At 45.5% G+C, this 25,187-nt stretch overlaps 2 protein-coding genes across 9 annotated transcripts; one reads left to right on the top strand and one right to left on the bottom strand.

Annotated features, from left to right (window-relative positions):
* The first annotated feature begins 178 nt into the window (after positions 1–178).
* Tardbp (TAR DNA binding protein) lies at positions 179–14,401 on the top strand. 7 transcript variants are annotated; one of them, XR_004121186.1, is made up of 8 exons: positions 375–487; positions 1,612–1,863; positions 4,359–4,522; positions 5,596–5,736; positions 7,233–7,403; positions 7,767–7,893; positions 8,848–8,987; positions 9,710–14,401. XR_004121186.1 is itself a non-coding variant. In XM_031379469.1 (7 exons), exons 2-7 carry the CDS (start codon positions 1,626–1,628, stop codon positions 8,901–8,903), a joined length of 888 nt encoding a protein of 295 aa, XP_031235329.1. In that variant the 5' UTR covers positions 375–487; positions 1,612–1,625; the 3' UTR covers positions 8,904–14,399. The 7 variants fall into 7 exon arrangements, 6 of the variants coding, with proteins under 6 accessions (XP_031235326.1, XP_031235329.1, XP_031235330.1 ...); XM_031379469.1 differs by having other exon boundaries at positions 7,767–7,884; positions 8,848–14,399; XM_031379470.1 differs by lacking the exon at positions 9,710–14,401 and having other exon boundaries at positions 8,918–9,691.
* Masp2 (mannan binding lectin serine peptidase 2) lies at positions 12,233–25,187 on the bottom strand. Of its 2 annotated transcripts, XM_031379463.1 has the most exons (11): positions 25,142–25,171; positions 24,836–25,064; positions 24,544–24,721; positions 23,834–23,965; positions 22,136–22,332; positions 21,724–21,871; positions 19,568–19,686; positions 16,467–16,545; positions 14,621–14,752; positions 14,063–14,137; positions 12,233–12,994 (listed from the first exon to the last, which is right to left on the bottom strand). In XM_031379463.1, the coding sequence occupies exons 1-11, from the start codon at positions 25,144–25,146 to the stop codon at positions 12,249–12,251; spliced, it is 2,040 nt and encodes a 679-aa protein (XP_031235323.1). In that variant the 5' UTR covers positions 25,147–25,171; the 3' UTR covers positions 12,233–12,248. The 2 variants fall into 2 exon arrangements, with proteins under 2 accessions (XP_031235323.1, XP_031235324.1); XM_031379464.1 differs by lacking the exons at positions 12,233–12,994; positions 14,063–14,137; positions 14,621–14,752; ... (2 more) ...; positions 21,724–21,871; positions 22,136–22,332 and adding an exon at positions 23,296–23,451 and having other exon boundaries at positions 25,142–25,187.

Here is a 25,187-nt window from a genome sequence, read left to right as displayed (position 1 = left end):
CAGCCTTTACGCGCCCAGCCCGCCGCTGGCTCCGCCCCTTCCCCGCTAGCCCCGCCCCTCCTGCCCCGGTCCCCGCCTACGCTAGTCTCGCGCATTTTCGCTGCGCGCGAGCTCCTCAACTGGGGCCGGCGGTTGGTCGGGCGAAGCCATCCGCCACGTTACGTAGGGGGAATGGGAAGACCAAGTGGCCACCCTTTTCCTCACTTTTCAGCTTTGCAGACCCAGATATTCTCATTCCCGTACTTCTGTACGTTCTTTTGTAGGGCGAAGAGCCTGCGAGCGTCCCAGACGCCTCGGGGGGCGAGCGTCTATGGCTTCTCTCGGTGAGCTCCCCTTCTGACCGGAAGCAGGTGGGAGGGGCCGAAGGCGGGCAAGGGCGGGAGGCGGCCCTAGCGCCATTTTGTGGGCACGAAGCGGTAGCTCGGCTGTTGTCGGATTCCTTTCCGTCTCTGTTTCCTCCTTGCGCTTCCTAGCCGCGACCTAGTGGGTGAGTTGGTCGCCGGGGACGGCTGGCGAGCTTCCAATGTTGCTTCGGGGAGGCCCCGGGCGATCTGCGCCGCGGGGTGGGAGCTGTGGAGCGGGACCTGGTTGGCCTCGCGCCACCGCGTCGTTAGGGCCTAGCGCGGGCGGCAGCCGGAGCGGGACGCGGGGCCCAGTGGGCTGTGAAACCGCGGGCAGAAGTTTGCCGCGGCCCCGGGGCTCCAGCAGTACTCGTCCCTATAGGTTCTCGCATCTGAGAATAACCGTTGTCACCGTGAGACTTGCACTCGCGGCCCCACCCTGGGCCGAGTTGAAAGGGGGGGGAAAAAAAGAATCAACGTTGTCTTTCGCGCATGGCCTTCTGGGAAGTGGCGGCCTACCTCATGGAGTCTCTGTCGTTGCTCCCTCGGCGCCCAAGTTTAGCTAGACCTTCCCAAAAATGAGGAACAGAGCTGCTAAATCTCTGTTCTGAGGTCGGTTTTCGTGCTCCACCAGCACAGTCAAGATTTATCTGATTGCAATGCTTTGCTAATTTCTTTAACGCAAAGCACGTGCTAAATCCTATTGAGAGTCTTTAGAATAAACTAACACAGAATGGTTACGAAATACTGTAGCCTGTAGTCTGTGTACTCCAGGTAAGAAACATGTTTGCAAAGAAAAAAAAGATCGGGACAGATACTTAGTTCTTTAACTTAACACCTTGTTTTTGTTTGCCTTTGTAGCCAACAGGCCACATGGTAACACTGTTGCAATTTTAGCACCGAGGCTTATAGTAAGCGCTGAGAATATAGGTGAACTGTGGCGGGTGGAGCATCGCAATCACGCACGCTCGCTTTCTCTGTGTGGCCCTGGCTGCCCCGGAACTCTGGACCAGGCCAGCCCCGAACTCAAAAAAGATCTGCCTGCCTCTTCCTCAAAAGGGCTGAGATTAAAGGCGTGGGTTACCGTGCTCGACAAAAATCACATTTTTATTCTAGAAAACATCCCTTTCCTCATTTTCCAGGATGACAAAGGAGACATTTTAGGTGGCAAGAATCTTTTCAGGAAGTGGGAACATACAGTGGTGTGATGATAGCTAATTATGAAAAGATCATTCCTCTGATTTTCTTGGTCATTCCTTTTTCCTTTAAGAGATTTAAGCGAAGATGTCTGAATATATTCGGGTAACAGAAGATGAGAATGATGAACCCATTGAAATACCATCAGAAGACGATGGGACAGTGCTGCTGTCCACAGTTACTGCCCAGTTTCCAGGGGCATGTGGCCTGCGCTACAGGAATCCCGTCTCTCAGTGTATGAGAGGCGTCCGGCTGGTGGAAGGAATTCTGCATGCCCCAGATGCTGGCTGGGGCAACCTGGTTTATGTTGTCAACTATCCCAAAGGTTTGTTAATCATTTTGATGTGGCCCTATTGCTTGCTATGGTTAGACTTGAATGCTGTCTTAAGTGAGGCTAGACTGGATTATCCAGGGCTTCTTGTTTGCTGGGAGAATAGTCTATTGTTGAGCCAAGCCCTGGGGGTTTGGCCTTCTTGGAGGAATGTCTCCTAAGACCCTGCCTTTTTAGACTGCATGTCAGCAGTCTAAAGTGAAAATTGAAAAAAGCAGGATTCTTTTTTGAGGAGCATGTATTTAAATGTTATGCAGAACATAGTCATTGCCAATTTTAGGTGGTTAAAGCTAAATGCCTTAAAGATATATCTGTTTTGTAAAAGAATTTGGCTTAGCCGTTTTCGAGACAGGGTTTCTCTGTGTAGTCCTGGATGTCCTGGAACTCACTCTGTAGACCAGGCTGGCCTTGAACTCAGAAATCCGCCTGCCTCTGCCTCCCAAGTGCTGGGATCAAAAGTGTGCTCCACCACTGCCTGGCCTTTATTAAAGATTTGTTTTATGTCATATTGATGTATTGTGTGTGTCTCTACACTGTGTACCTGGTGCAAAAGAGCATCCAGCCTTCTGAAGCTAAAGCTGTGTGGTTGTGAGCTGCTGTGTGGGCGCTGACAACCAACCCTGACCCTCAGAAGAGCATCAGATGCTCTGAACTCCGGTGCTCAAGAAAATACCAACTGCACTAGCCTAAATCCTGAATTAGTACAGAACTACTTGAGATTTTTCTCCCTTTCTTACTATTGATGTTCTTGAAAGTATGAGAAAGTTGGATCTGGTAGTGTACCTGTTTGATTCCAGCATTCAAAGGAGCAGAGGCAAGTGGATCTCAAGAGATTGGAAATAGCCAGGGCTACAACAGAGACCCTGTGTTGGGGGTTTGGGGTACCAGGCTGTCCTGGAACTCACTCTGTAGATCAGGATGGCCTCCAACTCAGAAATCGCCTGCCTCCGTTTCACAAGTGCTGTGATTAAAGGCGTGCGCCACCACCGCCCGGCCCGCTATGCAAGTTCTTAAGTCATTGGCTATGTAGCTTAGTGTTTACCCTGAATTAAAAGGACACTGGTGTTGGTACATACTTTGAAGACTGGAGTGGCTAAAGTGAAGTGTTGTGTTGAAATGAATAGGGCCTGAAGGTTAGAACTTAGATTGTTTTGTAGAGAAAAATCTCTTGTGTAGTGTATGGATGTAACACCTGTCAAAGCTGATTGACCTGTAGCTGAGGCAGGAAATAGGTGAGACATCCAGTAGGGTAAAGGATTTGGGGATAGAGAAGGCACGAGAGGGTTGGGTGCCCACAAACAGGAAGGAGGTGGCCTGAGCATGAGCAGGGGTAACCTGCCATGTGGTAGAACTTAGAATAAATGGTATTATAAACCAGTCAGGGAACAGCCAAAGTTCATGGCCAAGGTATTTGTGATAATATTTTGGGTCACAAGATAGTCCAGGATCCTGGGGCCAGGAAGAAAAACTCAACTTCTATAGTGCTTGCCTGGCATGTAGTTCATTGAGGTGGCATACACCTGTAATAAATCGGGGGGATGGGGAGAGAGGACTCTTGGATGAGTTTTGTGGACGTAATGAGACCCCATCTCTATAAAAAAGCAAATGTCATTTAATATTTTTAAGTAACCTGAGGTTTAGGCCTGTGATCTCATTTTGTTCTTTTTACTACAAAATTTCTATTGCTAAAAGTTTGATTTTTTTTTTTTTTATTTAAGAGTTTATGTGTATGGGTATTTACAACACATGTGCATCAGAAGGTTGTGATCCCCTGACTAGTCAGATATATTTTATACCATAAAATCGAGTGAAGTAGAATTGTTCTTATTTTGATACAGCTTTTGAGAAAGAGAACATACAGTTGATTACAGTCTTGCATAATTTCAAAACCCAATTCAGTAAAAACACTTGCAGAGCAAACCTATCTATCTATGGAACCCACATAAAAGGCAGACACACAGTGCTGTTAGAAGCTCAGGAGGCAGCTAGCCAAGGGAAGGTTGCACAGTACCAGGAATAATAAAACAGACCCTGCCTAACAGGACAGAACATGAGCGTCCTCTGCACTCAACATATTCTATGTACACAAAATCAGTTTTCAAGAAGATTCAAAACTAGAATTGGGTGTACCAGAAAAGCATTCCAGCCACTTAAGCTACATTTCAAACTTATCAAAGTTTTCAGTGTCTTCACTGTTCATAGATCTGATCTTGCTTTACTTTTTAATTTCTTAATGTATGTCTGTGGGTTTAGTTTTTGCCTTTTTGAGACATTTCTCTGGAAATTTGTAAACCTGGCTCGCCTCAAACTCAGTGATTGCTTGCCTCATTACCTCCTGCCCTTGGTTTATGTTTCATAGATAGGGCTGAGCTTGACCTCACAGATCCGCCTGTCTCTGCTGCCTCCTAAGTACTGGGATTAAGGTGACACACAGTAGAACATTTTAAAGAAGTGCTAAACACACTTTGTTTGTGCTTTGCTTTGTTTAGATAACAAAAGGAAAATGGATGAGACGGATGCTTCCTCTGCAGTGAAAGTGAAAAGAGCAGTCCAGAAAACGTCTGATCTCATAGTGTTGGGCCTCCCCTGGAAAACAACAGAGCAGGATCTTAAAGACTATTTCAGTACATTCGGAGAGGTTCTTATGGTTCAGGTAAACTTTATTCTGCTGTACAGGTTTTGTTGTATTTGTATGCATGTTTTGCTGGATTGTGTGTCTTGTGTAGCACATGTGTCCTTGGTGGTCAAGAGAGCTTCAAGTCTCTTAGAGCTAATTTACAAAAAGTTTTGTACCACCATGTGGGTGCTGGGGACCAAAGACATTACTCCTAACGACTGAGCCATCTCTCCCATCCTCATAAACAACTGTTTTACCCAGGAATGAGCACTAGTGTTACTTGTTTGCCGTCTTTTTGTTGTTTTGTTTTTCCAGGCAGGTTTTTTTTTTTTTCCCCATGTGGCCCTGGCTGATCAAGAACTGCTTCTGTCTACTTAGTGCTGGGATTAAAGGCATGCCCACCACTGCGGCGAATGTGTCTGGGTGGGGGTGTCAGATCTTGGAGTTATAGTTATGAGCTGCCAAGTGGGTGCTGGGAATTTAACATGAGTTCTGAAAGTGCTCTTAACCACTGACCCCATGTATTTGGCCATTTTTAATGTTTGTTGTGCAGTGTTGGTAAGTAGGGGTGTTGAAAATAAAAGTTTGGTTTTGTGTGTATACTATATATTATCAAGTCCTATACCATGCAGGTTTAAAGCAGTGGTTTTCAAACAACTCTTTCACAGGGGTTGGATTTCAGGTGTTAATATTTCATGACAGCATCAAAATTACAGTTTTAAATAACAGTGAAAAGAATTCTATGGTTGGAGATCACTACCACAGGAAGAACTGTATTAAAGGATTGCAGCATTAGGAAAATTGAGAACCACTGCTTTAAAAAGAAATAGATTATATTAGATATATATTAGTGGAGAATTTTTCTTTCCTCAAGTTAAATTGTAACCATTTGTGCTTATTTTAAAACATTGTTATGCAATGTTTTGTGTTGTGCAAATGAGTTATTCTCTACTGTTAAGGATCTGATTTTTACCTTGAACTAACTGGATTAAGTTTACTAGCTAAGTTACTACATGCAGTTGAGCCATTCATTTATTTTCGTTTTTTTAAGAGACAACTCTGATTTGCTCTGTGTGTTGTTAGAACATTTTTCAATTGTTTCTTCTTAGGTCAAGAAAGATCTTAAAACTGGTCACTCAAAAGGGTTTGGCTTTGTTCGATTTACGGAATATGAAACCCAAGTGAAAGTAATGTCACAACGACATATGATAGATGGGCGATGGTGTGACTGTAAACTGCCAAACTCTAAGGTATTTCTCTGCATTTTGTTTGGTTGGTTTGATTTTTGAGACAAGGGTTTCTCTGTAGCCATAGCTGTCCTGGAGCTCACTTTGTAAACCATGCTGGCCTCAAACTCTGCCTGCCTGCCTGTGTCTCCTAAGTGCTCAGATTAAAAGTGCCACCCTGCTTGCTTACTTAATGTTGGTTTTAATGTTCTGGGGAACTTAGTATCGTGTGCTTTTCTGGGCAAGCACTTGAACACTTAGCTACGTCCCCAGCCCGAATTTATTCCAAGCAAGCAAATAAGACTTACTTGGAACATTATGTTGTGGATCAAAGTCTACTTTCATAAAACTCTATTTGGACTGAGGAGATAGGTTCATTTGGTCAGTTAGTAAAGTGCTTACCTCAAGCATGAGGGCCTGCACTTGATCTCAGAACACACATTTTTATTTATATTGAGACAGGGTTTCTCTGTGTAGCCCTGATTATCTTGGAACTCACTATGTAGACCAAACTGGCCTCAACTCCCTGCCTCTACCTTCCAAATGTTGGGATTTAAGGCATGAGCTACCATGTCCAGCCTGGCCCAATTTTTGTTTTTTGTTTTTTGAGACAGGGTTTCTCGGTAGAGCCCTGGCTGTCCTAGAACTCACTCTGTAGACCAGGCTGGCCTCGAACTCAGAAATTCGCCTGTCTCTGCCTCCCAAGTGCTGGGATTAAAGGCGTGAGCCACCACCACCTGACCTGGCCCAAGTTTTTGTGTTAGATTTTTGTTGTTGTGATAGCATGTACTTGTTTGTAATCCCACCCCTGGAGAGGGGGAGACAGGTGGCCACCAGTCAAATTACAAGGTTCAGTGAGAAATCCAGCTTCAAAAAGGAGGAGGGGGGATGACTGATAGCACCAATCTCCATCCCTGTGTGTGTAATGGAATTCTCAAACATAGGGAGAATATCAAGTTTAAGACTATCCTGGGGTACATAAGAACCTATTTTCAACACCCACATGGCAGCACACAACTAACTACAGTTCTGATTGACTATCTTTTTTTTTTTTTAAAGATTTATTTTATGTGTATGAGTACACTGTAGCTGTACAGATGGCCATGAGCCATCATGTGTGTGACTTCTGGGAATTGAACTCAGGACCTCTGCTGGCCCTGCTCACTGCAGCCCAATTCACTGCAGGTGTCTTCAGACACCAGAAGAGGGCGTCAGATGTCATCAGGGATGGTTGTGAGCCACCATGTGGTTGCTGGGATTTGAACTCAGGACCTTAATGCTTAGTCAGTGCTCTTACCCGCTGAGCCATCTCACCAGCCCAACACTTGTTTTTTTAATTCCAAGAAACCAGTCTTGGCGGGGTACACTTTTAATCTCCGTGGGGGAGGGGGGCACAGGCCAGGCAGTAATAATGCACAGTGAGACCTCATCTTTAGAAACAAAAATGCCCGAGGTGGGAAGGGACTTAAAAGTATGCCTTGATGTGTTTACTATTTCTCCTCTTCCTTTCTTTTGACCAGCAAAGCCCAGATGAGCCTTTGAGAAGCAGAAAGGTGTTTGTTGGACGTTGTACAGAGGACATGACTGCTGAAGAGCTTCAGCAGTTTTTCTGTCAGTATGGAGAAGTGGTAGATGTCTTCATTCCCAAACCATTCAGAGCTTTTGCCTTTGTTACCTTTGCAGATGATAAGGTATTTTTCTTGGTAATTTGTTCCAGGGCTGGGAATGTATCTGGTTTAGTGCTACTGTATGTGCTCAGCATGATACACCAGGTGCTGAGCTCAAATTGTTTCAGCTGATTGCCACCCTCCCTTTTTGCTGGATAGAGTAGATTTAGATAGTTGCAAGATGCCCTTCAAGTGTGACTTTGGGGCTGTTACATATCTTTTAAGTTACAAATACTGCTGTTAAAAATTAACATTACTATAACTAAAGGCTGCTGATTGGGTTTGAGTGAAGCTAGCATAAACTGCCTATTTTCCCTCCTACTTAGTTGGGTTATATGTTGGTGTCTGAATCAGTGGTCTAATCATTTACATCCTTGTTTCTTATAGGTTGCCCAGTCTCTTTGTGGAGAGGATTTGATCATTAAAGGAATCAGCGTGCATATATCCAATGCTGAACCTAAGCATAATAGCAATAGACAGTTAGAAAGAAGTGGAAGATTTGGTGGTAATCCAGGTGGCTTTGGGAATCAGGGTGGGTTTGGTAACAGTAGAGGGGGTGGAGCTGGCTTGGGAAATAACCAGGGTGGCAATATGGGTGGAGGGATGAACTTTGGTGCTTTTAGCATTAACCCAGCCATGATGGCTGCGGCTCAGGCAGCATTGCAGAGCAGTTGGGGTATGATGGGCATGTTAGCCAGCCAGCAGAACCAGTCAGGCCCATCTGGGAATAACCAAAGCCAGGGGAGCATGCAGAGGGAACCAAATCAGGCTTTTGGTTCTGGAAATAATTCCTACAGTGGCTCTAATTCTGGTGCCCCCCTTGGTTGGGGGTCAGCATCAAATGCAGGATCGGGCAGTGGCTTTAATGGAGGCTTTGGCTCAAGCATGGATTCTAAGTCTTCTGGCTGGGGAATGTAGGCGGTTGGGTGTTAGTAGGTTGGTTGTTAGGTTAGGTAGATTTAGAATGGTGGGATTCAAATTTTTCTAAACTCATGGTAAGTATATTGTAAAATACATATGTACTAAAATTTTCAGATTGGTTTGTTCAGTGTGGAGTATATTCAGCAGTATTTTTGACATTTTTCTTTAGAAAAAAAAGAGGGAAAAGCTAAATGAATTTTATAAGTTTTGTTATATAAAGGGTTAAAATACTGAGTGGGTGAAAGTGAACTGTTTGCTTAATTGGTAAACCAACACTACAATTGATCTCAGAAGGTTTCTCTGTAATATTCTATCATTGGAATTGTTAATGAATTCTTTGCATGTTCAGAGTAGAAACCATTGGTTAGAACTACATTCTTTTCTCCTTATTTTAATTTGAATCCCACCCTATGAATTTTTTCCTTAGGAAAATCTCCATTTGGGAGATCATGATGTCATGGTGTTTGGTTCTTTTGGTTTTGTTTTTAACACTTGTCTTCCTTCATATACGAAAGTACAATATGAAGCCTTCATTTAATCTCTGCAGTTCATCTCATTTCAAATGTTTATGGAAGAAGCACTTCATTGAAAGTAGTGCTGTAAATATTCTGCCATAGGAATACTTCTGTCTACATGCTTTCTCATCCAAGAATTCGTCATCACGCTGCACAGGCTGCGTCTTTGACGGTGGGTGTTCCATTTTTATCCGCTACTCTTTATTTCATGGAGTCGTATCAACGCTATGAACGCAAGGCTGTGATATGGAACCAGAAGGCTGTTTGAACTTTTGAAACCTTGTGTGGGATTGATGGTGGTGCCGAGGCATGAAAGGCTAGTATGAGCGAGAAAAGGAGAGAGCGCGTGCAGAGACTTGGTGGTGGAAAATGGATATTTTTTAACTTGGAGAGATGTGTCACTCAATCCTGTGGCTTTGGTGAGAGAGTGTGCAGAGAGCAATGATAGCAAATAACGTACGAATGTTTTTGCATCAAAGGACATCCACATCTGTTGGAAGACTTTGAGTTTTGTTCTTAGGAAACCCACTTTAGTTGAATGTGTTAAGTGAAATACTTGTACTTCCCTCCCCCTCTGTCAACTGCTGTGAATGCTGGATGGTGTGTGTTCTCCTCTGTTACTGATCTGGAGTGTGGGAACGTGAACTGAAGCTGATGGGCTGCGAACATGGACTGAGCTTGTGGTGTGCTTTGCAGGAGAACTTGGAAGCAGAGTTCACCAGTGAGCTCAGGTGTCTCAAAGAAGGGTGGAAGTTCTCATGTCTGTTAGCTATCCATAAGAATGCTGTTTGCTGCAGTTCTGTGTCCTGTGCTTGGATGCTTTTTTATAAGAGTTGTCATTGTTGGAAATTCTTAAATAAACTGATTTAAATAATATGTGTCTTTGTTTTGCAGCCCTGAATGCAAAGAATTCATAGCAGTTAATTCCCCTTTTTGACCCTTTTGAAATGGAACTTTCATAAAGTTTCTTGGCAGTAGTTTATTTTGCTTCAAATAAACTTATTTGAAAAGTTGTCTCAAGTCAAATGGATTCATCACCTGTCATGCATTGACACCTGATACCCAGACTTAATTGCTATTTGTTCTTGCATTGTCCAAAGTGAAAGTTTTTCTTTGGGTTATTTTGTTTTTAATCTAGTTTTTCTTAAGTCTGGGTGACCGCACCTAAAATGGTAAGCAGTTACCCTCCAGCTTGTTCTGAGTGCCTCTGTGCATTTGGGTGATTTTTCTGTTTACAAGGTTGTATAAATCTCCATTGGGGAATCATGCCTTCTAAAAAATATTTGGATCAGGGGGCAAAACAGTTGCTTGTTTTCAAATGCTTTGTAGCAGAGCATATCAATGGAAAAGAAGGGATCAGCACCTTTCTGTTTGGGGTTTGAAAAGTGGAATTAATTGCAATAGGGATGAAGTAGAAGAAACCAAGAAACCATGTGCCTGAAATCCATTCATTAAGAAGCCTGATAGCTTTAAGAACTAGTAGGGTGGGTTGTCTTATCTTTGGCAGTCTTAAGTGAGGTAGACTTTTGCCCTCCTGAATGTGGGGGTTATATAATGATGAATAAATATCACAACATCAGATGAGACTGTCGATGCATTGTTAATGTAAAAGCAATAATATACTGATTATTGTACTTTTCCTGTAACTACTGAGAACTGAGGGGCTCCTTTTCTAACTGGAAGAATGTGACAGATTTTGTGTTGATAGTTTCCCTAATGCCCTTAGCTAATTAGATTATGATAAATAGGTTTGTCGTTTTGCAAGTTGCGTGTTTTAAAATTTTACATCTTTAGAGACTTGTTATGAACACATTGTTTCATTATACAGTATCCTCTGTAAAAGGAGTTATTGTAAGTTTTTTTTTCTCTGCATCTAAGCCTGCATGATTTCCAAACCCTGTACATCTGAATTTTGCATTTTAGCACTTGCACTATTACTCAGCAGCAGTAACATGGTAACATTAAAATGGTTTTCGGGGACCTCCAAAGACGTCCAGGAGTCCTGGGGTAAGTTACTTGTCAATGGCATGGTTTTGATCCCTTTTTTGCACTTGTTAAAAGACTTACTGGTCATAGAAGTCTTTCGGTGTTGAGTAGCCTTTTAACATGTTTATGGTATGACATAGCTGTAGAGAGTTACTTGCCGTAAATGAGGTTTTAGAAATAAACTACTTGGCAAAGATTTGTTTTTGAAAGTCTGGTCATCAAAATGCATTCATTCCTTAAAAACAATAATGAAAAACAACTCTTTGAACCACAGTTGAATAAAAAGGTTTTTTTGCCACCAACAGTTTAGTGTCTGGAGTCTTACTGGAAAAAAACCAAAGCATTTCTATATCCTGGCAATGCTAGAAAGTTAAAGTGACTTCTGTGGGAAGATGCAGTACAGCATTTTCATCCTTAAAAATGTGAGTCTCCAGCTGGGTGTGGTGGCCCATGCTTTTAATCTCAGAATTTAAGGCAGGTGCAAAAGAGTTGTAGGCCAGCTGTTGCTCCATCTTGAGGCCCTGTCTTGTTGCAAGAGCCGAGCACAAGACTTTAACCCTGAGTCAGCATTTTAGCAGAAGAGCAGCTTATTTCATGACGACTTTACTGTTACATAAGCGAGTGGCTACCTTGTGCAATTAGTTCTGTTTGGCTTTCCTGTGCCCAAGTAGTTCACATTCACCTAAGAAAAGTGGGCTGGGTGTAGTGAAGCACCTGTTAAGGTTTTTGAAGTGGACTGCTAAGTTGCCCTTTTAAAGGGTAAAATGCTGTTTCATGTTCTTTTTTATCTGACAATTTGGTGAATATGCTAGAACATGCCTATAATCCCAATATTCAGGAATGGACTTTGTTTCCCACTCTTTTATGGTATTACTGGTTTTAATAGCCGGTCTAATGATGCGACGGTCACACACACCTGCTTTCCATTTAACTTCCAAAAGAGGAGTTTCTCAGGTATTCTGGAACCACTCTGTAAGAGCACTTTCTGAGCTCATAAAGACCAAATCTACACGCTGGGCAGTGGTGGCGCACGCCTTTAATCCCAGCACTTGGGAGGCAGAGGCAGGCGGATTTCTGAGTTCAAGGACAGCCAGGGAAACCCTGTCTTGAAAAAACAAGACCAAATGGAAGTCAACAGCAAGCCCTTTGTTGGCCAGAAATGGGAACAGCCAGTATAAAATAAGATTGTAGAGAATCAAATACAACTTGACATAGTGAGTCTGTTGAGGGTTGGCAGAGCACTACTGCACTAAATACCACAAATCAAAGCTGACATCGTTCTTGTACCCGTAATGATCTCAAAGCTGGCATTGGCAAGTGTTCCTGTGCTTGTAATGATCTCATCTGCTTTGATTTTGGGGTGGGCTGTCAATTCTTAGATTTGTTACCACTAAGCTTCCCGGGTACTTGTAGATAAAGGAACAATTTACTGATTGGAGGATGCAAATTAGAAATTACTTATTATGTTCTCAATCCAGGGAATATAGTTGATGACTTTTGTGTAGACCCCATACTGGTCTGCCTCCCCACAATTAATGGAACCCCAGGAAACTATTCCTCCCACAAACCATCGCTGTGTTTCATTATGTAGAAACACTAACGCTCCTCCACTGTCGCCTCTGCAGCTGTCCTTGCCACCAGTTTCTAAGCCAGCACAGAGCATGTTAGCAGTTACTCTTGTTCCTGGGTAGATCTTTTCATACGCAGCTGTGCATTTTTGGTGGTCAACAATTGGTATGTCCACAAACATTAAGTTTCTGGCAAGAAACCCCTTCTTGGTTAGCCCCCAGCCAGCCACAGTTCCTGTTCTCATTAAGGATGCAGCTTCGCTTCTTGGTAGACAAACAGGCATGATGCTTCTGTTGATTGTGACTTTGTTCTTGAGTTTAATCAATGCTATATCATTGTCAAAACCAGCACCGTGAGTGTAGCCTTCATGTATAAAGACAGCTTCGGGCCAGGCTTGAGTGTAAATAGGTGAGAGCCTCTTGAGCATACCCATGCGGATGTCCAGGGAGGACACTGTTTTCCCATATACAGCATGAGCGGCTGTTAGGACCCAATTGTCATGTATAAGTGCACCTGCAGCTGTAGTTTCGCCCAGTAACAAGACTTGCCAAGGAAAGTCACCAGGCTTTGCAGGCTGCCCTCCAACTATCCGTCCTCCTATAGTGTGTGTGGACAGCCCACAAACTGAGGGGGAAAAAACAAGTATTTAGTGTCAGCCAAAACACCCTATGAATTGATAGGCACCCTGCCTGTTGGGGGGGGTGAGGGTATTCTAAATAGTTTATAAAGACCTGATGAGTCCTTGTTTAGCCTGCTGAGCTCCTGGTAAAGATCAGTAGATTGTTTTGCTAAAAGAGAGCTGGATGAGGAGTCTATGGAAAGGACCTGTGTGCTGGAGGGCATTGCACTGCTTCGAGGCCAAGGACAGGCCCCCTCACCACACCCTATGCTGTTTTACTTTTTTTGAGCTCACTGGGAATTCTGGGAAAACGGGAACTATGATTTACAAAGTTACTGTTGCCTTTAAATATAGAAATCTAATTACAATGTTATGGCAATAGCCAGAGTGCTTCTGGTTCAAAAATTGGTAATTTTGGTCTGGTGGAGTCATCCAAACTGTTTCATTGTTCATTGCAAGCTGAGTGCTCAGGAATGCAACATATGTTCTTTCTTGTGGTTGTTCACTTTGATTAAAACTTAGAAGCGGCATGTCAGCCAAATAAAGGGCAAGAAAACTAATTTAAACCAGCTAACACGGGGGTAATGAGTGTATTATTACCTTTCAATTAAAAAAAAGCATTCTCAACTATTGTTGGAGCCAATTCTGGTAAAGAAATTTAAGTACTATTAAAAGGCAAATTGCATTAATGTTTAAAAATCTCGATGTCGTTGAAAACAATTGCTTAGGGAAATAATGAAGTTATTAGCTTTGGGGTTTAATAGCATTTTTACAGAGAAGAAAAGTAACAAGAGTTCATGGTTATGAATGTATAAATGGTTTGAGATAATTGAAGAAATCATTTAATTTTTTATGCTTGCCTAGTTATAAGGTCAAAAACAATCAAGTGCATGATGCAGTCTGCACCTAGGTTCCATGTGGAAGGGGTGATGTGAGCACACCGTTGGGAAGCCCTGAGCTAGCCTAAGCCAGATGCTGAGCTTCATTTCTGCCTCCCCAACTAGACCCTGCCTATTGTCTGCCAGCTACTCTCTCTGTCAGCTATGAATCTCTTTTTTAAATGCGTCCATTACCGGGCTCACAAACCGGGAGGAATTTTTCTCCTTTGGAGCTTGTCCAGAATCCATCAGCCTCACACACATATTTACCTGCAAATCATTGGAAAAGCAAAAATGTTTAGCTGTAGTTGTCATTTGCTTGAATAACCCCTTGAAAAATGTTGATTCTTGAGCATCTGTGGTGGGGAGAGGTGTGTGAATAACCATTTTACATGATTTCATAAATAGGTGTCTGCATTACCATGTTTGCTTGCAAAGTGGAAACCTTTTAGATGTGTAACTTGAATATGTATCACGATCTCAAGTGCTTAATGATAAGGTTTTGACTTGTTAAATTAAACCATTTCGAATATATTGTGTGTTTGTAGTAGTCATTTACTAGATATGATCTGTTTTCAGATTCCTGCAAATTGACATTAAAGTCACTTTAACTGTAATATTTCACTTAGCACATGGGAGAAAGGCCTTTTAATCCTTTGTCTCCTTTAGCCTAAAAGGCTGGTTCAAGTTTATATTCAACCTTGAGGGCTCAGGTTCCAAATACCAACCATCCCTTCTTAAAAAGGTACTTACCATTGCTGCTCATTGTGTAGAAAGTCTCTTCACAGCTGTACTGAACCACAGCTTTGTAGGTGGTCACTTCAGGGCCTGTGATATATTCCACATGGCCGTTGGGTAGGTCATCAGGAGGGCCACAGTCAATAACTAGTGAAGAAATGGGAGGGGGATCCCTTTGTACCTTGGAGCTGATACTAGAAAGGCCTGTGCAGTAGAGATCATTGGCCTCCAGGGAACTTGGACAGCACAATGGTCCCCAGTAAGGACCGGTAATCCTGAAGAGCCAGGTGGACTTGTGTTGGCCTTGGTTTCCTTTACATAATTCCTGGCACTAATGCTACCCACCCCTAAAAAACAAGAATGGCTTGGTAAAGAGGCATCACACCTGCTCGTTTCTGAAGGGATTTCCTTCCTGGAGAGAAGTGACTGGCCTCCCCAGAATAGGGAACTCAGAAGCACTGGAGTTGGGTAGCACTCACAAAAGAAACGGCGGCGTGCAGAAAAGCCAGTGGCTTTTTTCTTTTTTCAAGAAAACTTGTTTCTCTGATCTTTTTCACAGCTTGAGCTCTGTAGAAATTCTGAGGGGTGTTGATTTGGTTTGGGGTTTTTACTTTTAGTTTGTTTTTAAGACAGAATCTATAACTCTGGCTGTTCTGGAACTCTAGTTCTACCACCTCCACCACTGTGTCAGATCGTCTGTTTCTGTTACTGCTGTGCCATGCACAGGTAAAACAGCACCCATGCAGCAAGCAATGGCAATCGGGCTCCTGATGCCCCACACACTGCCAAACCCAGCTCAGCATCTCACATGGAAAGAACTCAAACCATTGGTGAGAAAGTAAGTTTGTAAAAACATTTAAATTCCTCTTGGAGTTGTTTTACAGAGGTACTACACTGTGTAATCTTTGTGCACAAAAGTATGTGCTAGCACACAATGGGAAGTGCTTCCTGAGTGCCAGGCAAGTGAGGCCATTGAGCAGCACTCAAGATTCTTTAATGGTAGTTTGTGGAGATGGATAAGAGCTTTTCATTGTCTGGTTCCAGAAGTTTGTTTTCACATATGTATACTTGTAGTTGAAAGAATACTAAGTGATTCTTGAGAAGTTCCTGTTCTTAGTTTTCAAAGTGCTAATGTATACCATTATCTTAGTTTATGTGTGGTAGGCAGGTGTATATACTGTACTAACTACCTCTTCCCACACTGGTGGCCTGTGCATGCGTGCTCACAGATGGAGGGCTGTAGCTGGAGAGAAGTCTGCACAGCAGCCTGTTTTCCTGTTTTGTGATAGGAATGTGTAGTATTTTACTACATCCCCGCCCCCCCCACATTTCTTGTCTACAAGGAGTATCTACTCTTAGAAATGTATTTCCGAGCATTCTGCCTTTCCCCAGTACTTCTGGAACTCAAGCCCTAGTAAGTGAGTCCATTTGGCAGGGGAATTGAGAATGACTAAAGAAGCCACAGAAGTGTTTATGGAGATCTGGGGAGATTGCTCAATGGGAATGTGCCTGCTTTGTGAGCATAAGTACCTGAGTTGAGGTCCCCAGCTCCTGGACTTGACAATGTGCCTTTTAACTGAGATCCTTGGGGCTGGTAGAACAGAATCGGGCACCTAGTAACCTAGTGGTTCCCAACCTTGCTGCCACCCCTTTGGGGGTTGCCTGTGACCCGTCAAGAACAAATTTTACATTACAGTTCATAACAGCAAAATCACACTTACAAAATAGCAACTAAAGTTTTGTGGTTGGGGTCACTAGGAAGGTTGAGAACCACTGCTCTAACTTCTGTGCACACATGAAAGGACGATACAAATGGTACAGGCAGCGACAAGGAAAGGGGATTGTCACCATATGACCATACTGCTGCACTCTGGCATCGGCTGGTCCCAAGATCCATCTTTCTGACAGACAGCAGTGAATGATTTCAGGGGGACAGAACCCTGAAGAGGAAATTCAGAAAATGAGCTCCCTGTTAACATCAGGTCATTCCCCAGAGCAGCACTCCCTAGTCAGGGCAGCAGCCCCAGTACACAGCCTGCACTTCGACCTGCCACCCAGCCGCCCTGCTGTGCTGCTTTTAAGTAACTGTACCGCAAAGCTGCTTTCCAACACATCCAAGAGCACAATGTCCGGCTGAAAGTTCCTTTTTTGTTTGTTTTTGTTTTTTCGAGACAGGGTTTCTCTGTGTAGCCCTGGCTGTCCTGGAACTCACTCTGTAGACAAGGCTGGCCTGAAACTCAGAAATCCGCCCGCCTCTGCCTCCCAAGTGATGGGATGGATTAAAGGCGTGCGCCACCACCGCCTGGCGAAAGTTCTTAGTACTTCTCATTTGATTATTTCTGAGGGTAAGGGGTTAGCTCCAGACCCTCCCACCATTCATTTTTATGAAGCTCTGCTGTCCTATATACTAGGCTGGCTGGCCTAGGATTTACCCACCTCTGCCTCCTGAGTGCTGGGATTAAAGGCCTGTACTATCACCCCTTTTTAAAAAAGTTTTTAAAGATTTATGCATTTGAGTGTTTTGCTTTTATGGGTATCTGTACCGCGTGTATGCCTGGTGTCAGAAGGTAGCCTTGAATCTCTAAAAACTGGAGTTGTGAGCTACCATGTGTGCTCTGGGAACTGAACTTCATCCAGTCCTTGCAAAGTAGCAAATGTTTAAGCCCTGAGTCATCTCTCCAGCCCCTCCACCCCCTTTTTTTAATGCAGAGTACAAAATAGGGCCAGTGAAATGGCTTTGTAGAAAAGGTGAGCAGTCATAGCTTCCAAGCCTGACAGCTGAATTCCATACCTGGAGCTGAACTCTGACCTCCACACAACTGATGGCAGTGCCAGTGATCTCAACACTCAAGAAGGCAGAGACATGCGGACCTCTTGAGTTCAAGGCCAGCCTGGTCTACAGAGCAAGTTCCAGGGCAGTCAAAGCCACACATAGAAACACTTTCTCAACTGTACCCCAGCACCACCAGCTCCAAAAGGGAAAGTGCCAATGTTTGGGAAAAACTGCAAGATCCCTTAGTAAAGTCAAACATTAAGCTAAGTGTGTGTGATACACACCTTTAATCCAATGCATGTGGATCTCTGAGCTTGAGGTCAGCCTGGTCTACATAGTCCCAAGAGAGGAAGCAAGCATTAATGGAAGAGGGAGCCATTTGCAAAAGCTGTAATGTTTCAAAGGACATAAAGAATGCATCACTAGCATCCAGAAAGTCCTGGGTTTGGACCAAAGCACCACAGGAACGGAGTATGATGGCACATACATACATTATGCAGTAATATCTATACTTGGGAGGCAAGAGGATCAAGATGTGATGGCTTCAGCAGCATGTATACTAAAAAAGAGGAGCTGTAATAGTTCAAGGCCAACAATGGAGCTGTTTCAGAACAAAACAAGTTTGTGGACTTGCAATCCATAGGACAGTAGAAAAGAGCCTGAATAGGAGTTTTGCAAGGTGGGACTCCCTCATTTGCTCCTCCATGGGCTGGACTCCATCCCTAGCTGTCATTCCAGGGTTATTGCTTTCCACCACTGGGATTCAGTGACAATTTTGAAGAACACAAAGATGAGTTAATCTCTTACCTGTACTCCTGAACCAGCACACTAAGCAGTTTTTAAAATTATATTCCCTCTCCCTTAACAGGGAGCACTATTTATAACTTTGCAGAATGTACTCTTTCCAGGGCTGTCTAATCTTTGTGGGCCCAGGAGCTGTTCCATGGGAAAGTTATCGACTGACCAGGGAAGACTTAATTTAACAGGAAGAGCTATGCAGAGCTTGTGGAGCAAGGTGAGCATACTCCATTCCGTGGTTTCAGCCACTTTACAGAGAGCTGCTGCAGTGTGCAAATGAGCAGTTCTCTGTAGTGAGTAGCCATCTAACAGAGTGGTTAGGACAAACAGGTGCAGGGTGTCCTGGCTAAGTGACAGAGAGCGTTTAGCGTGTATGAGTAGCTCAGCACTGAAAGTAGGGCCTTCAGCTGAGTGTGACCATGTATGCCTACAATCCCAGGATTGGAGATGCTGATGAAGAGAGTCATGAGTTCAAGGTCACCATGGGCTGCATCTTAAATGATTGTCTTGAAAGTAACAGCTGGTGTGATGGTGCACACAACTTTAATCCCAGCACTTGGGAGGCAGAGGCAGATGGGTCTCTGAGTCTGAGGTTAGCCTGGTGTACAGAGGGAGTCCCAGGACACCCACAGTTACACAGAGAAACCCTTGAGTTAAAAAACAATGATAGGCAGCTGGAAAGATGGCCCAGTGGTTAAGAGCACTGACTGCTCTTCCAGAGGTCCTAAGCTCAATCCCAGCAGCCACATGGTGGCTCACAGCCATCTGTAATGGGATCTGATACCCTCTTCTGGTGTGTCTAAAGACAGTGACAATGTACTCACATTTATAAAAATAAAGAGTAGGGGGCTGGAGAGATGGCTCAGCGGTTAAGAGCTCTGACTGCTCTTCCAAAGGTCATGAATTCAATTCCCAGCAACCACGTGGTTTCTCACAACCATCCGTAATGAGATCTGACGCCCTCTTCTGGGGAATCTGAAGACAGCTACAGTGTACTTACATATATTTTTTTAAAAGATGTATTTATTATTACATGTAAGTACACTGTAGCTGTGTTTTGACATACCAGAAGAGGGCGTCAAATCTCATTGTGGATGGTTGTGAGCCGCCATGTGGTTGCTGGGATTTGAACTTAGGAACTTCAGAAGAACAGTCAGTGCTCTTAACCACTGAGCCATTTCTCCAACCCCAATAAATAAATCTTTAAAAAAATAAAGAGTAAAAGACAGGCCCCTCCCCACCACCATCACACACGCAATTCTCCAGTCATTCTTCTTTGTTTTCTGCAAACTTAGTACTTTGATTTTCTTTTTCTAAATAGGTACTTCCTCTTTTCATCTCTCAGCTCAAAGCCATCTTGATCATAAGCACTTAGTTTTTTAGTAACTCACTTGCAGAAGCTCAAAGCCAGTCTTGCAGAAGACAGAAAAGCTATCCTTCAGCACATACGTGGCTTGCACAGGTGAAATGTGGCCATTAGGTGGTGCCATTGGATCAGGGCAGGGCTGTGCTGTGCAGGGAAAACAGGCTTATTATTTATGTCTGTAACAGCCAAATACGAAGTTAGCAATCTGCATTTTTAGTTTATAAATGAAATGAGGCAGAGAGCCACCAGGCAGTGGTGGCGCACCCCTTTAATCCCAGCACTTGGGAGGCAGAGGCAGGCAGATTTCTGAGTTCCAGGCACAAAGTGAGTTCCAGGACAGCCAGGGCTACACAGAGAAACCCTGTCTCGAAAAACCATTAAAAAAAGAAAAGAAAAAAAAAAAAGAAGAAGCTGGATTTGGGGGCTGGAGACAGTTAAGAACACTGCTTTCCAGAGGACTCCAGTTTGAGTCCCAGCACCCACATCAGGTGCTTACAACCACTTATAACACCAGCTCCAAGGGGTCTAGCCCTTCTGTCCTCACTCGGCATTTGTACACACATGACATACAAACTTTTGTTTGTTTGTTTGTTTTGGGGTTTTTCTTTTTTTAAAAGGTTTATTATAAATGAGTACACAGAAGAGGGTATCAGATTTCATTATGCGTGGTTGTGAGCCATCATGTGGTTGCTAGGATTTGAACTCATGACCTTTGGAAGAACAGTCAGTGCTCTTACCAGCTGAGCCATCCCACCAGCCCCTGTTTGTTTGTTTTTCAAGACAGGGTTTCTCTGTGTAGCCCTGGCTCTCCTGGAACTCACTCTGTAGACCAGGCTGGCCTTGAACTCAGAAATTCACCTGCCTCTGCCTCCCAAATTCTGGGATTAAAGGCATGTGCCACCACTGCCCGGCACTTTTTTGGTTTTTTGAGAGAGTTTTATCGTGTATTCTTGACTGTCCTGGAACTTTAGTTGTAGTTCAGGCTGGTCTTGAACTCACAGAGTTCCACCTGCCCCTGCCTTCTGAGTGCTGGGATTAAAACCATGTGCCAAAGCCTGGCGGTGATGGCGCAAGCCTTTAAAACCAGCACTTGGGAGGCAGAGGCAGGCGGATTAATGAGTTTGAGGCCAGCCTGGTCTACAAAGTGAGTTCCAGGACAGCAGGGCTACACAGAGAAACCCTGTCTTGAAAAACAAAAAACAAACAAAAAACTATGTGCCAGATCTGCCCTGCTAACATATTTTGTTACGAAAACCAAGAGCCAGGTATGGTAGCATACACCTTTGATCCCAGTACATGGGAGGCAAAAGCAGGTGGACCTGTGAGTTTGGTGACCAGCTTAGCCTACAAAGTGAATTCAAAGACAGCCAGGGCTGTTATACAGAGAAACCCTGTCTTGAAACACCACTGCCCTGTCCCATCCCTACTCCACCCCATTCCACCCCACCTGCAAAAAAAAAAAAAAAAAAATCAGGTATCTAGAATGATGGAATTTTCTGTGCCAAGAAGATAATACATGTGGTTTGAAGCCAAGAGTGTCACTTCTAGGGAAGAGCAGGACAGATTGAATGGATGTTGGGTGTCCCATTCTCTACCCTCACATCTTACTATACTGTGCTTGCCTCAAAGGCTGTGTCACAATGATAGCACTGTTCCCCTCCTGATTGAGAGCAGATGCTGTTAAGGACCCTGGCCTCTGCATTTAGTATTTTTGGCACACTTTTTTTTTTTTTTAATGTGAAATTGAGCACAGAGCCTGTGCATGCTGGACAGGCCCACTGCCACTGAGCTGCATCTTCACCCTTCTTTGTACATATCTATGAAGAGTAAAGATGGGTAAATAGCAGTGTGGGTCGGTGGGTGCTGAGGGGGATGATACAGAAGGGAGCATGGACCTGTGATCCTAGTGCTTGGGCTGAGACAGGAAGGTCAGAGTTTAAGGCCAGCCATCGCTATAGAACAAGTTTGGAGCCATCTGACCAATAGACCCTAACTCAAAACACCAGAGTTGAGCGGGGGGTGGGGAGATATGGAAGGGGGAAGGGAAGGCTGTTGCTATTCCCTAATCAAGGAACTCAATCTGGGCTCCCTTCCTAGGCCTTCCGGGAAAGAGTCCAATGCTTTGTAGCTTGTTGACGCTGCATAAAGGACAGACACTGGATCTGAGGGCCATTTGCTCACCTGTGCTTGTGTAGTGTATCTTCCAGCCTGTGTGGTTCCCTGACTCATCAGTGGCAAAGATGATGGTCACCTTGTGGCTGTCAGTTTCAATCCTGTGGGGCAGCGTCTTCCCGCAAAATGGGCCATATTCCCTCTTGTCTGTTTGAATCTGAATAAAGAGACTCTGAACCCCCAGGACCTGCTGCAGGGTTCTAGCTCCAGTTAGATGGAAGCAAAGTAACTCAAACTGGCTTGGGCAGGCTGGGGACAATAGGTGGGGTACCCTCATGCTGAAACCACAGCCTGGCTAAGACCTACCTCCAGCCCCACAAAGAAAGGCTGAGTGAGGTTCACTGGAGGACAGACCTAGAGGGTAGTGTTGAAAGATGGGGGCGGGTGGGAGGGGGGCTGCTGAGGGATGGAAGAGCCAGACCTTGAGGGAGTCGTAGGGGCACTGGGCTTCAGGATGCATCTCCACATCGAAGGACTCCACGAAGTCCAGGAGGACACTGAAGCCGTCCTCCAGGTGAATGCTGTAGGTGCAGCTGGAGAGTTTGGGATATGGCTGCGGGTACCCAGGGCTACTGAGATACCCAGACCTCCCCGTGAACACCTGGCCTGAACAAAGGGCTGGGAAGAAAGAGGATAGGGAATGCCTGGAACATCTGTATCCTGGGTTTGGTCAAGACCCTGCACTTGACAATCTGCAGAGGCAGGAGAGGACCCCAACTCCCACCCCAGACGATGCTGAAAGGCAGTGGGGAAGGGGGCTCTGTTCCCCTCAGGCCTTGGCATGATAGTTCTAGCTGATAGTTTGCCAGGGCTCAAGCTCCTACTCGAGGGTCAGAGTCACAAAGAGGTGGAGAGCAAAGGAAGTGGGGCCAGAGGGAAGTGGGCCCCGGAAATAGGTGGCAGGCCACTCCCCAAAGTCCCTAGGGTTTCAGGGAAAGGACAGAGGAGGCCCCTTGAACTGAGGGTTTCTTCTGTTCTCACTCAGTGCCCAGCTCAGCAGTTCCCAATTGAGTCCACAAGGGGGCTTCTACCCATATGTGGCAGGGACCAGCCCAGAGCCTTTGATCCCAGGTAACAGGCTAAACAGGCCTTTCCCAGGCCTTCCCTGTTGTTAGAAGTGGCCCTGGTTTAGGAGAGTTTGTCACCAGTATGTACACAGTCTGCCTTCCTTTTTTGGGCTGCCAAGCTGCCCTGTTGGTGGAGATCAGGCTCCATTTCTGCTCCCTGCCCGGCTGCTCATGGAGCCAGGCTGGGAAGAGGGATTGTGGGAAGTGAGGGCTTTCCATACTGCCCTCCTTTTGGAAGGCTGCTCCATACTGCTAGAGGGGACATCCCTGGATGCAGGGAGAACAAAGACCTGCATTGACCTATAAGCAAGAACTGCCTAAACTGTCCTGAGATCAGCCCCGGGGGACCCAGTAGAGGTAAGAGGGTCTTCCTGTGTGAGCTCAGGGAGTTCCTACCTTGGGGCTCAGAGACAAGGAGGAGGCTTAAGATGAAGAGATGGGCCCAGCCTAGTCTGCTGCCCTCCAAGTTCGTCACCCCAACCCCGCCAAGAGAGACACAGCCACAGTGGAAGTAGAGGCAGGTTTATTATTGTCATGGGTAAGGTGAATGGGTGCTGTAGCTGGCAGCCATTCCAGCCTGACAGAGCTGCTTCCTGTGGGCATCTACTGACTGGTATCTGACTCACTGGGGTGGGCGGGCTGGAGCTGAGGGAGGTTTAGAGGCTCTGCTCTGGAAGAGAGATGTGGGGGGGCATCAGGAAGGCTGAGGAGAGAAGGGCCAGGGCAAAGGATCAGGAGACAGGGTAGAGGAACCCAAAAGGTTCAGCTGCTGGGGTCAGGAACCACACCTCTGAGCCTGCCTACTACTCTCCTCTACTTTGAGGTCCTTTGGTGGATTGGAAACTTAACCTAGCTTAACCAGAGATACCAAGTGGGAAACACCCAGATGGAAGAGGCAATTGGCTGGTGGAACTAGGGGTTCCAAGAGTAGGGAAGGGGTCAAAGTACACCATTGGAGGAAGGGAAAGGGGGAGGAGTTAGATATGCTAATAGCACTGGAGGGAAAAGAGCCCAGCTTCCTCTTTGGTAGCTGGGATGCCCCTCCCTCTCACCTGAGCAGGTGTGCTTGTTCTGGTGGAGAACGTAGCCCGCTCGGCAGGAGCAATAGTAGCCACCCAGGTAGTTGTGGCAATAATGGTCACAGGGGACTGAGTCTCCCAGGGACACACTGCATTCATCCACATCTAGGGGAGAGGGGCCAGGCAGGCAGGAGGGAAAGAGATGGAACGGAGAGCTCAGGCTTTGATGGCCTGACCCACTTGACAGGAGGCCTGTTGCTTGGCCTAGGGCCAAAGTTGCAAGTAGCACTGTTGCTAAGCCAGTGGCAGGTTAAGCATCCTGCTCAAAGCCACCCAGGCAGAGGAGGGAATAGCCATCATCAATCCAGTGGTAGAAGCTTTCTGAACAGAGAGGTTGAGCCACTTGCCTGAGATCACACAGATGGTCTCCTTCAGGGACCAGAGTATACAGTCAGGTCTAAGGCCACTTACTGACAGGCTGTGGCCTGTGCAAGCCCTCTGGAACCTGAGGGTCCTCTGTGTCATTGCATTCACATGGCACATGACAGATGGCCATGGCAGGACCCATGCACCTTTCCTGTTGGTTTGATCTGAACCCAGAGGCCCAGGAGAGGTGGAAGCAAGCGACCCAAAGAAGAGAACAGGGCTAAGCCAGGACAGCAACCAGCTGTGTAGAGGAACACAGGGCTAAGCCAGGACAGCCACCAGCTGCGTCTGGGCTGCCTGAGCCCATCACTGCTCACCCTCGGCTGCGTAGAAGGCCTCAAATCCTGTGAATGGCTTCTCATTGGAGTAGTCAGAGTGGAAGGTGACCTTTAGGCTGGGACCCAGTGAGTAGAAAGTGTCATTGCCGGGTGCCTGCTCAGTATCTGTACTCTCCTGCCCACACAGTGTGGCTAGCACCTTGGTCCCTGAGCTCAACTGTGGAGTCGGAGGTCAAAGGAGGGAAGGTTAGAACCGGGCCCAGCCTCCCTTCTGGCCAGCCTTTGCCAGACCTCATAAGAAGGCCCCAGGAGCACCCTGTCTGTCAGGTACCTTGACAAAGTCATACTCGCAGTGGTAAGAGAGTTCCAGGTTGAAGTGGGTGAAATAGAGGCGCAGACGGTAGCCAGGGGGTGCAGTCAGCGTCCAGGATCGATCCTGATGGTCGCCATACTTCTCTGGGAAGCCAGGGGACACCAGGCGCCCGAATACAGGCTCAGGCCACTTTGAGCCCAAAAGTGTGGCCACCAAACTCCACAGCAGACCCAGGAAGAGGAGTAGCCTGTGGGCAGGGAAGTGACATGAGGGTCCAGGCCTGACCCATCCTGCTTCCCCAGAAGCTGTGGCTTGTCCACCCACCTCATGGTGTGCCACCCAGCTCTGCAGGTCAGTGCCTATCACCTTT

This window comes from Mastomys coucha, unplaced genomic scaffold, assembly GCF_008632895.1.
Source record: "Mastomys coucha isolate ucsf_1 unplaced genomic scaffold, UCSF_Mcou_1 pScaffold18, whole genome shotgun sequence".
NCBI lineage: Eukaryota > Metazoa > Chordata > Mammalia > Rodentia > Muridae > Mastomys > Mastomys coucha.
Note: the sequence above shows the minus strand (reverse complement) of the source record. Positions and strands in the feature narration are given on the sequence as shown.